Below are 16513 nucleotides of genomic sequence, written 5' to 3' on the forward strand. Positions count from 1 at the left end.
TGTGATGACGAGAGAATCCTGAGTTATTATCCACACAAGTACACAACAATTGAAACCAAGAAGAGAGACCAGTGCTCAGTCATTGAAGGGCACCATACATCTACGAAGCAATCAGGATCATATGGCGGGCCACTACAGAAGAAGTCTCGAAACATACCGTAAAGGAAGCCCCTCAGATCTCTAAAGTTACCGATTTCCATCCTTCTCCATCAGATCTCTAAAGTTGGGATTTTCATCTTTCTCCACCAAATCTCTAAAGTTAGGGATTTCCATCCTGATAGCCTGTTCCACCATATGCTCTGAGATTTCTTTGGACACTAGGATATTCAGGAGGACATCCCTTAGATCCACAAAGGAGACTAGTTTTGGCTTTTCTTTCGTTGCTCCTTTCTTTGACTTTTTAAACATCTTCTGAATCTCTCATTTCCTTTCGGTCTCTCTAAGAAAAGGCTTGGTTAATGAGTGGAAACGCTTGATTAAAGAGTGGAAAATCTTGATAAATGGATGGAACATTTACAATTACATTCTCAAAGTTTTTTACTACCTCATACAACTCCCATCGAATCATTCAAAACCCAACTTAAGAAAATCAGCCTCGCTCATAAGTTTCTCCAAACTTCAAATAACATTTTCATGGAGTTCACAACCATAACCTGCCTTAAAACCAACTTGTAAGAGCTCATGAGCTCTAAAGCATAAATTGATGGAGCCACAGTTATATATCACAAATGAGAGATATGTGAGGCTCATCAAACTGCATTCCACACAAGGGAGTTGACTCTCTATGCACATGCTTCAAATCACACAACTGGCACATATTACTTGACGCAGAAAAGATGTCAGTCTTTGACTCAACTTCAGTGCTGAGAGTGTTACTAAGTCTTCTTTGTTGCAACCTGAGTTTGAGAACTATAAAGAGATCTCTCTGAAGCTTGATACGAATAACAAACACACCCTTACGCCTTGATTCGAACGATGAATGAACCTGTCAAATCATAATATCAGTACATCTACAAGAATCCTTGCAGTACAGTCTCCAAAATTAGCCTTACTGGTATTGAGACTCCACAGATGGCAAATACAGACATGCCTGCCTGGTGCAGTAATACCCATTTGTATAGAATATATTTGACATGAAATCTGGAAGGGGGTGCTGTTCAGATAAAACACCAGCATAAAGCTAAGCATGTGAAAAAAAAGGTTGGGTTAAATGAGGTCATCTCTGACAGACAAGTTGCCGACATAAACCATTTTCCAAACATTTATCAAGATGTGAATTTTGTGACTTTCAAAGGCACACACTACCAGGCCTGCAAACTGAGAGGAGAATGCTTACTGCATAGCAATACAAAACCAAACAAGAATTCTCAAGCAGCCCTGCAGACAGTTTTCAGTACAGACCTATTAAAAACCAGAACAGCCTACAGGTTTCTCCCTTAAGTGAGAGAGAATCACTTCAGAAGATCTTGTCTAACCACCTAGTTAAGATCAAACCCAGAGTCAACCCAACCAGGCTGTCCAAACCAAATTCCAAGGGGGCGAGCTAAGAGAGAGAAATCAAGCACTAGTTTGGTACCATGACAGGAATTATCCTTTTGAAAGTTTGGAAACTTGTTCATTCTCTCGGGAAAATTATTGGCATTTCGGGAAAAAACAGGGGGGGGGGGGTGAGTAGGGAAGGTTTGGGAAAATTTTTCCTCTAGAAATAAACATTACATAATTTCCTTGTCCATGCTCAATCAACATGACCAATAAACACGAGTTTTCAATTCTATTTGGCATTCAATTGGGCATCATGGAGTTTTTCAATTGTGCTTCTGAAAAATCTACGTGTCATTGCTCATCTCCTATGAAAAATAAGTCTAATATCTGTTGTTGTCTGTCCTCCTGATTGGGTGTTGGCCGCATGAGTGTGCACCTGAATCATGTGACCTCTAATACAAAAAGAGGGGCACATCTTCAGTCCACATAATCAATGATTGGACACATATCTTGAAGCACATGCTCAAAGAGACACTGGTATCTCCTACAGATCTCTTAGTATTGAGGGCATCTTATGAGCACGTGCTTCTTTCTCTCCACCTCTGCCTGTCACATAGGGTGCATAGTCTCAGTTCATGAGGACGACCAGTGGCCTGGACCTCTCATCTAGTCTCAATGTGGAATCAATGGGATGATGTCCAAAGCTGGCCCATAGCTAGCCATACTACACGTGAGGTGTGGATGTGTGAAGTAGCCTGATCGTTGGATGAAATCATCCTCCATCAGAGTCGGATAGACAACGTAAATGCTCTGTAAAATGCCATCTTGATGGCATGCTCGGTTCCATTGGAAACACCCATGTCTACTGGATCTATACCCAGCATAATCATAGTCACGAGAAACATTTCATTTCGTTTCGTCTTTTCGGACGAAACAGATAGGTTTCGAATTGATACTTAATATATACAAGCATAGGGGCAAATAGATATGTTATCTTCAAGTTTAGAATGAAGAGAAATGGAAGTCAAGACACCTAAAAAGAAAATTCAAAACACAAACACATTCTTCAAATTTAATTAAATTCAAGCGTTCAATCTCCTTTCTCGAGAGAGAGAGAGAGATGGGCACACTCAATCCAATCTATTTCAATATAATATCAACCATACAATGAGAGGCCTTATTTAACTTTACACATCATCATGCCACTTGTCTACCTTATCTCACCTCCTCCTTCTCTCTCCACAAATGATCCTTATCTTCTAGATCTTTCTCACCTCTTAGACCTTGCTCATGTGCTCTTGAAGGCACCACTCCCTCAACAAATCAGACACCTCCTTTGATCTTGAACTAGTCCTTGAGGCAGGCTGGCACTCCAATGGATAAGTGAATGAGCCCAAGGGGCTCCCTTATATAGGCCCCAAGGGCCCTGGAATGGGCCAACTGGATTTCCCCAAACCAGCTGACTTGGTTGGCTCACCAACTAGCCAACCTGGCAGGCGACTTGCCATGTGTCAGCCTGACACTGGCCTGGGTCAGTCCTGCCCTGTTTGTACCTATTTCTAGGCCTCTTTCGTGGCCCAAATCTTGCTCCAGCCAGTCGCAATGCTGATTCAAACATCCCGCCATCTCTCTGGCTCTGCTCCAGCCTTGATGGCATGTAGACAGCTCCGGCCATCGGTACCATCCCATACAAAGGTGCCTTCAATCTTACACAGCTCCTGCTTGATCCCAGGCTGTAGATGCCTTGTTCCAGCTCTATAAAGCCATCCCGTACAGGTCTGTACAACAGGCATAACCTGTCCGTCCACTTCCTGTAGGGTCCGGGGTTGTTGCCAGCCTGTCAATCCTACGCAGATCTGCTCCCACATGTTCCTGACAGCCACATGGGAGTTCCATACCACTTCTGTACTCCAAGGTAGCTCTTCCTTGCCAGGTGCTTTCCTAGTGTGGTGCCCACGTAGCCTATGTGCTGCCCATGTAGCAGCCCCTTTGCATACATTATCTTCATCTGTATGCTGCCCACATGACAGCCAATGTGCTATCCATGTGGCAACCCTTTTCTCCATCTTAGATCTGACCATGTGGCATCCCAAATGCCCACGTCTTCCAACACACACTTGTCCACATCCCCTTTGCTCTCCTCATTTGGGGGCTCACAGATGGGGAGGTGACCAAACAAATTCCAACAGCCAAGAGGAGGTAGATGACAGTTTTGAGTGGTCACATGCCCACACTAGGCAGCACTTTGGCTGCTAGATGGTGGCTCACTAAGCGCACCCTTTTCTATCAGGTTTTGTCCATTTGTTTGCAGTAATAATACATGATTCACTGTTCTACTCTGCTGTTGGTTTGTTCAAAGATATAATTTTGGTTCATCTCTCTGGCAGCACTTGAGTACACAATAAGGAAAGGAGTGCGATTTGAAATAGCACTGTGTGATTTCTGGGCAGGCAAACATTTTCATAATCTTCCCCTGCGGGGAGTGTGGCTGTAGCAAGAAACCTCTACCTCTATTTTCTAATATGACTATGCTGATCTTGAGGCCTCACTTATTTTAGTAGGTTGGCTGTAACTGGCTATGGCTGATTGGCTTAGAAAGCTTGCTGTATTTGGCACAGGGTTGTTTCTAGCCATGCAAAAGTGGCTGGCATTCTCTGACTGTAGCAGGCTTTAAAAAGCTGAGTAAAAAGTGATTTGGCTGATTATTGCAGGCTATAACTACCTTTAGAGGAGAGCAAAAAAGCGATGCAGACAGCTAGCTATGGCTGGCTGAGTTTACTGCTGAAAAGGAAAATGCTGCTGTTTGCCTGCCAATTGGGCAGGTTTGCTGACTCCTGTCTTACTTGCTGACATACAGCCCCAAGTGGCCGTCTTGGGCTGACTACTGATGTATGACTGTAGCAGCCCATGGCTGCTGTCTGTGATACACCAGCTGACATTAGCGCTGCTGCAACAGCCAGACCGATGGCCACATGTCATCCATAGAGGACTGCACATTACAGGTGGCAGTAGGGATGTAAGACATTCCACAAAGTGTTTGCAGTGGGACAGCCAACATGAAGACACAGCACTCTGGCTAGGAGGTGAACTTTGTAGGCTGCTTATATTTGTTCCTTGTTATGCAAATAATGACAGCATAGGATCCCTCATTTAGGATCCCTCCTTTTTATGTTGGTTTACTGACTTTGAATACTTGTCATCTGACATTTGAAGCTCTCTGCTTATTTGTCGGTTTCATGGATTTCTTCAGTTTCTTCATCTGCTGTGAAACAGTACAGTTGCACTGCATGGTTTGAAGCAGGAGGGAACGGTGCTTTGAGACACTTAGTCATACAAAGTCATGAGTGTCACAAAGAGTGGCTCACTTAATGACACCTCAAAGCAACCTATAATGGCCTCACAGGATTAAAATATGAACTTACATGCTGGAAGACTTGCAACCTCAGCAGAGACATCACATGGAACTCCAAGATTTGTTAATGCGCCACGAATCAAGCCACATGGAAAATATAAATATTGACCAGCAGCTCGTGCAGCCATCACTGCATTGTTTGTCATGGAATTGTCAACAGGAAGCCCGTCTGCATTATATGCTGGAGAATCCAAGGAGATGTGAGTAAGCCACCGAAACCGGTTATCCTGTAGTACGAACACACCCTGCACCAATAAAAGCAGTCCAGTATATCATCGCATTTGTTTATGACAAGGTCAATAGATCCAAATTACTGAGTACATAGAACTTTTTCTGAAATCACACTGCAGTTGCAGGCACATCAAAACACGAGCTTACACGATGATTAGTTTTCAGATTATCGATTTGCTTCTTGAATATCTCTGCCCAGAAATCCTTGCAAATGAACTTAATTGCTTCCAAATGATCTCCTAATCGTGGGCGCTCCTTAGTGTACCTGCTTGAAGAATGGGAAAAAATCATGCACAGCACAAAAAAATGTCCAATGACAGCCAAACTTGCAGATAAACTTTACGTGGATGCATGAGGCAAACGTTTTAGTAGGACCTTTCATCAGAAAGACTCCATAAAATAACAACAATTATTTGAAGTTTTGAATCACTAGCATGAGAGAGAGAGAGAGAGAGAGAGAGAGAAGGAAAGAAAGATGTATTAACGTCCGCGCGAGGCCTTGTGAGCCTCTAAGACAAAGTACAAACCAAAAAGTAACTCATACAAGCCGCTGTGGGCTGAAGCAAAGGGTCACTAAGACCCTTAATGAATGGTAAAGTGCTAAGCTAGTAACAACAAAATAGTAAAAAAGCAAAATAGCAAAATAGCATCACGTGGCTAAAGCTCCGAATACATCTCCATGCTCCATGTATCCGGGCACCATGGTGGCTCTCGGATGAGATGCGACGAGCTCTCGTATCTGTGTCTGTCAAGCTGTTTCTCGAGGTGGCGGAGGGCGTGGTCTCTTCGATCGCTGTATCTGATGGGCTATGTTAAGGGTGACGCCTCGTCTCTAGTGGTCTCCTCTGAGAAGGGCTGAGATAGACCGGCGGACCTCGATCGTGTGTGCTCTAGTCACGCTCTGCGCCGCATGTGGTCTCTATGCCTCTCATACGATAGCATCGTGGCGATGACTCTCGCTGCTAAAACAATGATGCTCTCATCTCATCTAGCTCCTCCTTAACCTCCCCTGGAACTGACTCAGATGCATAGAAGTTTATCTTGTGGCATCACTCCCTGTAGCTCTCTAGTTTGTCCCATCAGTGTGTCTCTGTGTCGCCGCATCTCAATCAGATAGAGCCCAACGCAAACTTGGTTGGGAAAATGGATCAGCCAGGCGAGTGGACCAAAGCCATGCCCATCCTAGAAGAGACAGTGATGTTGGCAATTCTGAATTCTAATTGACCTTCAATGAGAACCACTCTTCACATATACGCAATAGAATATGTGAATTGTCACAGCATAGAATCAAACATAAAAGAAACTATTCAATTCACTACAAGCAATCCACACGATCGAAGACCTTGCCTCACCTCTACTGAGTTTGTTGGCCAATACAAGTTACAACTGCATAAGCTCACGACTGAAGACTAGACTGGGACGTACGACTATCTGCTCAAGCTTACCAGCTTTGTTGCAGTCTTACAAAAAAAGGACTCAAATTATCTATGGACTCTAAAGACCTTGGAGCAGCTGCTCAAACAGACGCTTCTAATAGCGCATGGCTCGACGGCTCATGGCTTCAACAAAAAGAGGGAGAAAGGAGGTCGCCGTCTCTTCATATACTCGACTGATGAGATCACTACCATGCACTGAACCGTCCAGAGTCACCTACACGTCGAATTTCTGCCACGTATCTTCTAATGGATAAGTTAACCAATCACCTAGCTCTACTTGCATGGACCAATGAGGATCTGTCAACTAGCCATGAATCATGAATCACCAATAGCCACGTAACCTTAATCTTTTGCATCCTCCCAAGAGGGCGTACCCAACATACCCTGGTCCCTCCTCCCTCGACCCAAATGGGAGAGATCAAAAGAAAACACAGAGTTCATTGACACCTAAAACATGATCACTCTAAACCATCCAACACAACTGCATCAGAGCAGTTCTTCAATGTGCCGATCAAACTCCTCAAAAGGCGCAATCTTGATCTGGAAGGTTATCTTCTAGAAGTCCTGCTACTTCGTTCCGCCTCGTCTTTTTGCTTCTGGAAACAAAATCTTTCTATATGACCTGGCTTCCCACAGTAATAGCATGTATGGGATTCTGCTCTTGAATTACCAGTCGACTTTTTCTTATCTTTAGCCATAAATGCAGTGTTACCAGGATAGACTCTCTTCTTGTCTTTCTTAGCAAGCCTACACAGTCAATGAAATCAGCCTCATCGTCTAATCTCAAAATACGAGCAAATTCACTATACCTTGAAGGAAGACTCTTCAACAGTATGGCTTTTTAATCTTCATCTTCAAATTTAGACCCGAGGAGCTGTTTTAGCAATGCTTGCATGCGATTCAAGAAAGTTACTAAATCTTCATTGTCGTCCATGCGTAGATCATAAAGTTGCTGCTTCAAATTAGCTTTCGAATGACACATTCAATGCTTCTAGGATCGCCCAGTTTGCTGCTACATTTTTTGTCACATCCAAATGATGAAAATAGTCTTCTCCCAATGCTCTTCCCATCATGCCAATGGCCTTGTCATTATCCTTCTTGCATGCACGCTTCCGGCCTCACCAGAAGTCTTTTCTTTATCAACACTAGAAACACTACCCCACAGACCCTTTTGCATGAACCATAACTTAGTTGACAATTGCCAGCTTGCAAAATTGCGTACAGTGAATCGTACAATTGATGCTTCAGGCTTTGTCTTCCTCATCGACTCCATGGATTCGAGGTATGATCCCCAAAAATTCTTGAAAGCACGCTTCTGCCAATACGTCTAGTCCAGCTCTTCTTCTTCGGCTTGACTTACTTCTTGGTCTTCGAACTTTCCGTGGAAACACAAGTACTGCTGCCTCTGTTCTCCTGATGGACTTCTTCGACATGCATGCAGCTCTCTTACACAATTACTCACGACAGAATCCTCACAGGCTCTTGGACGACACTGGCTCTAATACCACTTGTTGGCAATTCTGAATTCTGATTGCCCTTCAATGAGAACCACTCTTCACATATACGCAATAAAATATGCAAATTGTCACAGCATAGAATCAAACGTAAAAGAAACTATTCAATTCACTACAAACAATCCACATGATCAAAGACCTTGCCTCACCTCTACCAAGTTTGCTGGCAAATACAACTGCATAAGCTCACAACTGAAGACTAGACTAGAACTACGACTATCTGCTCAAGCTTACCAGCTTTGTTGCAGTCTTACAAAAAAAGGACTCAAATTATCTATGGACTCTAAAGACCTCGGAGCAGCTGTTCGAACAAACGCTTCTAATAGCACATGGCTCTACGGCTCATGGCTTCGACAAAAAGAGGGAGAAAGGAGGTCGCCGTCTCTTCATATACTCGATTGATGAGATCACCGCCATGCACCGAACCGTCCAGAGTCACCTACACGTCGAATTTCTGCCACGTATCTTCTAATGCATAAGTTATCCAATCACCTAGCTCTACTTGCATGGACCAATGAGGATCTGTCAACCAGCCACGAATCACGAATCACCAATAGCCACGAAACCTTAATCTTTTGCATCCTCCCATGAGGGTGTACCTAACAAGTGATACCGTCCCCGGATCTCATAATAGATTGGACAGACTCATAGAAAATGCTCCTCTGTCTCGATCTCTCCCATCATCCATAGTTTGCAAATCCTAGTGTCCGATGGCAATCCTCAGTGCATGCCATCCTCAGTGCATGCAAGACTCTCTTATCCTCGAGATATTGAGGTCTGATGACGAGATCCTCAAGAAGTGGTCATGGTAGAACTCGACCTTAGTGGGGAACTCCTGGTCCCCCCCCCAAAGCGCCGGATGTATGGAGGTGGAGGAGGTCCAACCGTATGATATGGTTGATCTCATCTCGTGGGATGAGCTCAGGCGGTGCATCCAGGCTGTACTAAAAGGGGGGAAGTTTGTCCATCTAAATGCCATGACTATCAAACCATGTGGACACCCGTGCATACCATGTTATATCAACACCGCTCTCTGCTACATCTAGATGACTCTAGTGCTAGCCTTGGAAATCTCCACTTGGCTAAGGCCCATACTCTATGGAGGAATGTCACTATCTAAAAGATGGCATCAACCTAGAGGGGGGTCACGGTGAACTTTGCCTATATGATCCAATGGGGGACCGAGAGCTTACTCCGAATCATCCTAGATCCCATAGTCACATGTAGCCTCTCAAATCTCTTCCCCTCTGTCTCACTAAAAGGTCACCCCTCCATAAAGGAACATACATGGCACTCGCTCTCACCATAGTGTCAAAAAGCCAGCCCTTTGTCGGGGGATCCTAGAAGTGTGCCTAGAAGCACTACCTCTCTACTCGGGCCACAGCACCCCGTCCTCATGTGAGTCGTGTTCTAGCTGCATGGGTCATCGTAAAGACTGGTCCTGTGAACACTGCCCCTAAATATGTGTATGACTGCACTATCTCCACTGACTCACCTCAATAAGCAAAACTATGTCAATGGAGCACTACTCGTTGAAGATCAAAACTTGGTCTTCCCAAGGTTATTAGTCAAGCCTCTCTCTCTCCAGCCGTCCGTCACGCTCCCCCTCTCCGTCTATCCGTCGAACCCCCCCCCTCTTTGTCTGTTGCTCAGTGCCCCCGTCCTCTCCGTCTGTCCGTCCGTCAGGCCCCCCCTCCATCCGTCGTCACCCAAAGGCGCCCCCCACTCTGTCCCTCAGCCCCCCCCTCTCCGTCGCTCATCCCCTCCCTCACCGTCGCCCAGCCCCTCCTCTTCTGCTCCCGCAAGCCTGCAGCACCGCCTAGCTCCCACAATAGGTCTCGCAACAGCTAGGGGGCCATCGTCCAACCCTGAGTTGAGCCCCTGGCTCAATCTGGGGTGTTAGCTTCAACAAAGGGGTCTCAAATTGCACAAGTCTTTCCTAGCATAGAGTTCCCAAAGACAAAGCTTTTTCCATCGACTCCAGCTAACAAGAAGCCAACCTACGCTGCCATGGTGTTGACACCTTCTCCCTTTGCCTTGACTTTTCACAGATTTGAGAGCAAGCTTGATCCACATGAGCGGATCTACATCCTACAACAAGAACTTAGAGATGCAAAGCTTCGCGTTGCTTCTCTGGAGAAGATAGTTTCAGAAATGAAGAATGAAGTTAGACAAGAGGTAATCCAAGAAGTCCTACAGCAATGCAATACCGCAACTCCTTCACCACAGCTTGTAGCCAAGGTCCAAGAAATTGCCACCACTCAGCTCAAATCCATGGGACAAGAAATTACAGCAACAATACTTAACAAGACCGACAAATGTGATGTTTATACAGAGGTAAGAGAGCAGCAAACCATAGCAAGTAACAACAAGATTTTGCGCATTGGGGGATTGCAAGACGGTCGCCTTAGCTATTTTGAAATGGAAGAGGAAGAGGAATGCATTGATGAGGAAAAGATTACCCAACTCAAGAAGGAAGTACCACAAGTCAATTGGGATGAAAATGACGTAAGTCTTATCACACATAAGAGAAACCAAGCAAAGATTTTTTTCAAAGAAAGGATTTTAAGAACCAAGATCCTTAGACAAACCAACAAGCTGAAGGGTACCAAGATCTGGATATCTGAAGAGCTCACTCCGACTCTGACCCAACTCAAACAAAGAGCAAACGAACTTGTCAAAGTGAAAGCAGCAAGGAAAGAAGGTAAATGGGCGGCCTATTGAGATGGGCAAGCACTCATTAGAGATTTCAAACCTAACCCCAAAGACTCTCAATCTTAAACTGATGTTATTCAGACCACTCTTAATATAGTACTTGAATGTAGTTATGCTATAATAATTTGGGACTGAGCTGATGTACTCCCCCATAGACTCTCAATCTCTAACTGATGTTGGTGATTTTGGTGTGTATTTTGTCCCATAGATCCGTGAGGTCTCCTGTGGACATTAATATTTCTTTCTTTCTTTCTCTGCAAAACCCCTCCAGAGCCTCCAGATGTTTCTGCAATCCCTCTGGACCTGGTTGGCACCGAGCCAACTCCCAGTGAAGCTTAGCTTCTACAGAGATCACTGCGTACATATCACAGATGAGGGTTTCATTGATACACCAAGGTACATGACGTGGATCCACTTACCCCACTCATTGAGGATCTCTATTGGGCAGTTCCAGGTCTCTTCACATAGACTTCATATAGAGAGCGGCAAGGCAGAGCGTCTACCTAGGAGAGGCGCTTATGCACATTATGTGATATGCAGGAGGTTGAGACAGAGGAGCACTTCATCTTCAGGTGTCCCATCTATTATGAGATCCATGGGTGTTCCTACTGTCTCTTCAGAGATAGTTATGGGGCTTTGTCCCGATTCCTCTCCTATCTAGATCAGAGATGCCTCGCAGGCTTCATTCATGAGGTAGTTAGGCACCACTAGAGGATACTTCGATCACGGAAACGAGAGCAGAATTCTTCCTTGGCAGACCCCTCCAAGAGCTCTATCACGGAGTTCTTTCAGCCAGATCTCCTGGACCCCCTCGAGACGAGACCTCGACGATCGAGACTCAAAGCCAGTGACTCCACAACTCAGACAGAGCGTAGACGCACAAATTACACTCAGGGATATCGCCTTCATGTTCACCATCGAAGACCGTCCAACAGGGGTTACTGTAGCCCTTGTTAGACGTAGACGTATGACCAGGAGATGTCGTGGGACTGCACCCTCGAGTGGCCGACAACACTCTATCGCCGATTTCCTGCCTCCAGTGCCTCATCCACCTATGATGTCTTGATGAGGATGATGACGATGATGTGACTGATTTGTAATTCGATCACCGACATGACTATGTTGTACTCAATACTTAGAACTATCATTATGCATTATTTTTACATTATGCATTGGTGTGGATGCTCGTTTAGTAGCTCCACCCTCACAGCTAGATTGTATCAGGGTCTCACGGTCTCATAGACCTAAATAAACTTTCTTTCTTTCTTTCTTTCTGCTCAGGATGATATGATGACTATGTCATTTGCGTATAGTAGTATCTGCACCATCAAGTCAACCAGAAGTGAACCCTCTCCTCCTAGGCGGTCTAGAAAAGATGTAATCTCATCGATATAGAGTCTGAAAAGAGTCAGTGAGAGGAGGCAGCCTTGCTTCTCTCCGATAGTGCTCTCAATCCAATCGGATAGACCTCCTAGGGCACGTACTCTCCCTCTGATAAACTCATATAGGCTCATCACCTCCCAAATCATGACCTCTTGGAGCTGCAACTCCTGTAACCTCTTGATTAAACGAGAACGTGTAACAATGTCGAAGGCCTTCCGAAAGTCTGCAAAACTAGGATAGACTTTCTGACGCCACGACATCGCCTCCTCAATGATAGCCCTCAAGGTGAAGATACGATCCAAGGTGGAGTGATGTCTCCGAAAACCTGCCTACCCAAGAGCCCGCTGCCATGACCCTCTGTATGGCTGATGATCTCCCTCTCTAATCCGATCCATATATCTTAGCCAGAGTGTGGCCAATCATAAAAGTACAGTAGTTCCCAGTATCCATGGGATCTCCTGCCTTGTGTATCGGTACAATATTGGTAGTGCTCCATGTGTGAGAGGCCGTGGCATACGACATGGTTGAACAACTGCGCCAGAACCGGAGTCAGGACCTCTTGTCCATGTGCGAAGTGCTCAGTGCGTGATCTGGTGATCTCTAGTTATGAAGGCGGAGAAGGGCAGCCCATACATTTTGTGCAGTGAACAGGCGACATGTAGTGGACCCAAGCATATAGGACACATCAGGCAGCATCTGGCCAGGGACATCATAAAGAGAGCATGCTTAAGTGTGCCAGACATCTGGATCTGTGATGGGAATGGGTGGCTTCCCCTCTAATTAGAGCCCCCAACGAATAGTAGGATCCCCTCCACGAAAGAATCAGATCACCTCATCCATCCTCCGTATGATAAAAGCCTACTTCTTACGCGCGTCACTCGACGTGAGATCCGATGTGCCTCAGGTGAAATCAAATGGTCCAAGGCTCGCTCACATGTGAGGTGAGCTCTCATCTCTCTACAATCATTGTCAAACCACGGGTTTTGGGGCATCTTCCCGTCTGGAACACGTGTGGGTCGGGTCGTGGGAAAAGATTTGGTATCAGCATCTTGTACCACTCAGACAAGGATGCTCGAGGCGTCAGCAAGGTCCATCTCATCTCCAAGTAGGGTTGGAAGCTCCAAGGCCAAGTGGCTCATGGATACCGCATCAAGAGCACCGTCAAAGTGGATCCGAACACGAGCAGGTGTAGGGGAGATCCTCGTCGTGACTAGCATAGTGGCCGAGATACAGAAGGCTACATATGAGCGGTTGGCACCGAGTGGTGGAGGGGGCACTAAAAAGTTGTGTATCTGTGAGGCAAAGGCTAGTGGAGGACGGGGCACAGTAAAGTCGTGTATCAGAGAGAGAGAGAGAGAGAGAGAGAGAGAAATAAATAAAGAAAGATATATTAATGTCCGCAGGAGGCCTCGCGGGCCTATGGGACAAAGTACAGAATCAAGTAACTCATACAGACCACTGTGGGCCGGGGCAAAGGGCTCACTAAGATCCTTGCTGAGTACTAAAATGCTATACTAGTACAAAATAGCAAAAAAGTAGCAAAATAGCATGAGGGTGGCATGAAAATATCAAGTGCTAAGAGCTAGAGTCCCAAGTGCATGAACCGACTCCACGTATCCAAGCTCCATGGTGGCTCTCTAATGAGATGCATAGAGCTCACGTATCTGCATCTGTCGGGCTGTCTCCCACAATCCGATGGGCTATGTCAAGGGTGATGCCTCGCCTCAGTCGATCTCCCCTAAGGAGAGCTGAAATACGTCAAACCTCGATCGTGTGTGCTTTGGTCGCATGTCGCATCGTGTACGGTCTATGTGTCCCTCGCCTAGCAGTGTTGTGTCGACTCAATCCACCAATCCATATATCTCTCATGTCGGCTAGCTCCTCCTCCTCTACTCCAGAGTGCCTTGGAGCTTAGTCAAATGCATAGAAATCCGTGACTTGTCTCTGTGCTCGGTCTACCTTAGTACCCTATGAGGCTTTCTTAATCTAAAATTCTTTCATTTTAAGGTAAGGCTGTTCATAGCTTGCCACGTGGCACTAGGAAGGGCAACAATAATCCATATTTGGTGCCAATCTGTAGTAAACGCTAGTCCACTGCAGATCCCTGCTATGCTAGACCATTGTAGAAATCCCTCCTACGCTAGGCCATTGTAGTTCTGAATGCATAGTAGGGCTGCCTTCGAATTGCTCAACAATGCCAATCTCAGTGATAACAATTTCTTCAAAGAGCTGAACAAACATAAAGCAGCCCAAACTCATCCTGTAAAAACAAGATGAATGATGAAAATTATTCATAAGGCCTGCCAGAGATTGAAAAAGAAGATGATTTGGATGCGTAGCATGGAAAAGAGGGTGGAAATCTGAGAGAGAGAAAGAGGGGGGAGAGACGACGAATTGGATGCATAGCATGGAAAAAGCTGAGAGAGAGAGAGAGAGGGGGGGGAGGGGGACTAATCATAAAAAGCCATGCACACACGTACAACCCGCAGTAAAAGGAATTAACTTTCAGAAATCAAAATTCTGAATTTTTCTCTTTCAAGCCCAAACGATTACTAAGCCCTACCCCTTTGGGGGCAGGCCAACAAACAACCGTCCTTATGATAGTCACCCACAATGTTAACAAGCATAACTTCCATCACACACAACAGGGCTGAGTCATGACAAACGCTAGCATGTTCCTCAAAAAATTATCACGATTGGATGCTTATTTTCCCAGACCTTACTTCCACGATTTAACATGGCATCTTGAATTGAAATCGCAGCCTATCAGACAGCTTCAAGTCGGTTTTACTAGCTGCAGTTCAATGCCCGCTTTAAAGTTTCGTACAAGAAACAGTATGTCTAGGCAAAGCCTACCAAATGATAGCATGAAACGAATGCATTAGTGCGAAATATTTTAAAGTTATCTATCTATCTATTTATAATACTAGAACAGATCCAATTTACATATTATATAAATATAGCAGTCGCCTTCATACATAGTTGGGATCTCAAGCAGCAAGAATTACTTTACGAAAGCACAAATACTAGACTGACGTATCTCAAAACACAAGCGGGGATCTGTTACCGACAAAAGACTAGCCAAGAGAGCCCAGAATTTGTAGCGATTTCAGTTTTCTAAAACAGAGTAACCTGAATTTCACGCTTGGTGTAGTCTTTTCACGAGCTTCTGAATTCTAACAATGATCGCACTTAAACACGCAAGGAAAACAGTCGTCATTTAAGAAGAAAGAGGAAGCTAAACCTTTCAGCGAGTTGCAAGCCGACCTGAAAACCTATTGCTTCGATGCGACGCCCAGCAAGCTCGGGCTTAGAAGGGTGCAATCGACGGCAATAGGTTGCAACCATCTCCATTGTGATGGAATCAAGACAGCTCTCAGCCACTTCTCTGCTGCCTGGCCCTGGCATCATTCAAACAAGCAACGCCCAGGCGGAAGCGAACCTTCAACTACTATGCTTTATACAACTTCATACTATTGGGCAATTTATCAACTTGGACCAATAGGCAAAGGGGCTGGCTGGTGATCGAACACACACCCAACCCACACACTCACACTTTTTTTTTTGTGAAACCAAGATACTTATATTATGAAACATTCCCGGCAGTGCTCAAAAGAGAGCCAAAGCCCTATCCATCAGAAGCAGTAAAAGAAAAGCTGAATACAAGAAACATCCAAATCTTCCTCATGTAAGGCATCATATAAAGACTGCCGCAATGAGGCTCGGAAGAACTCATAAGGATGTTGAAGGGGAGAATTCAGATATGCTTGATTGGATTGCGTTGCAACCAAAGGGTCCATAAGGCCCAATATCTGATACAATGGAAGAAAAGAAAATACTGTGACAAAGAAGCTGATAGTTTGCCATACATCTAGAAAAACCTGTAGAACCTGTGTGCTGGAAATCTGAGAGATAAGAAATAGGAGATTCTGTCTAGAAGGTCTCTGGAATATGAACAAAACCACAATAAATGCGGAATACTCTCAGATGTAAGGTGACATCTTGGACAAAGAGGTGAAGCTATCCGTCTTTGAGCCAATTTCACTCCCACTGGAAGAATACCAACAATACATCTCCATAGAAAGAGTCGTTGCGTCAATGGCATTTGCAACTTCCATATCAATTGCAATTTTTTTTTCCACCAGGCTAAAGACTTGTTCAAATGCCATAGAGAATTAGCATGATGGGCAATCCAGGGAGGAGGTAATATCAATTGATAAGCCTATATAGAAGTCAATAAATGCAAAGGCCTAGAGGATATGCTTGGATTTGAAGACTGAAGGTGCCAATCTTGAAGCCTGTCTCTGACATTCAATGTCGGAATCGGAACCAAAGGGAGT

At 45.0% G+C, this 16513-nt stretch overlaps 1 protein-coding gene across 2 annotated transcripts; it reads right to left on the reverse strand.

The window, feature by feature from the left end:
- Nucleotides 1-580: 580 nt before the first annotated feature.
- LOC147886040 (Transport protein particle (TRAPP) component) lies at nt 581-15652 on the reverse strand. Of its 2 annotated transcripts, none has more exons than XM_087396615.1 (4): nt 15418-15652; nt 5273-5390; nt 5004-5139; nt 581-985 (listed from the first exon to the last, which is right to left on the reverse strand). In XM_087396615.1, exons 1-4 carry the CDS (start codon nt 15582-15584, stop codon nt 957-959), a joined length of 450 nt encoding a protein of 149 aa, XP_087252741.1. In that variant the 5' UTR covers nt 15585-15652; the 3' UTR covers nt 581-956. The 2 variants fall into 2 exon arrangements, with proteins under 2 accessions (XP_087252741.1, XP_087252740.1); XM_087396614.1 differs by having other exon boundaries at nt 4905-5139.
- Between the last annotated feature and the right edge of the window lie 861 nt (nt 15653-16513).

This window comes from Dipteris shenzhenensis, chromosome 25 (assembly GCF_047967505.1).
Source record: "Dipteris shenzhenensis isolate YYH24624 ecotype China chromosome 25, Dip_SZ_1.0, whole genome shotgun sequence".
NCBI classification, from domain to species: Eukaryota; Viridiplantae; Streptophyta; class Polypodiopsida; order Gleicheniales; family Dipteridaceae; genus Dipteris; species Dipteris shenzhenensis.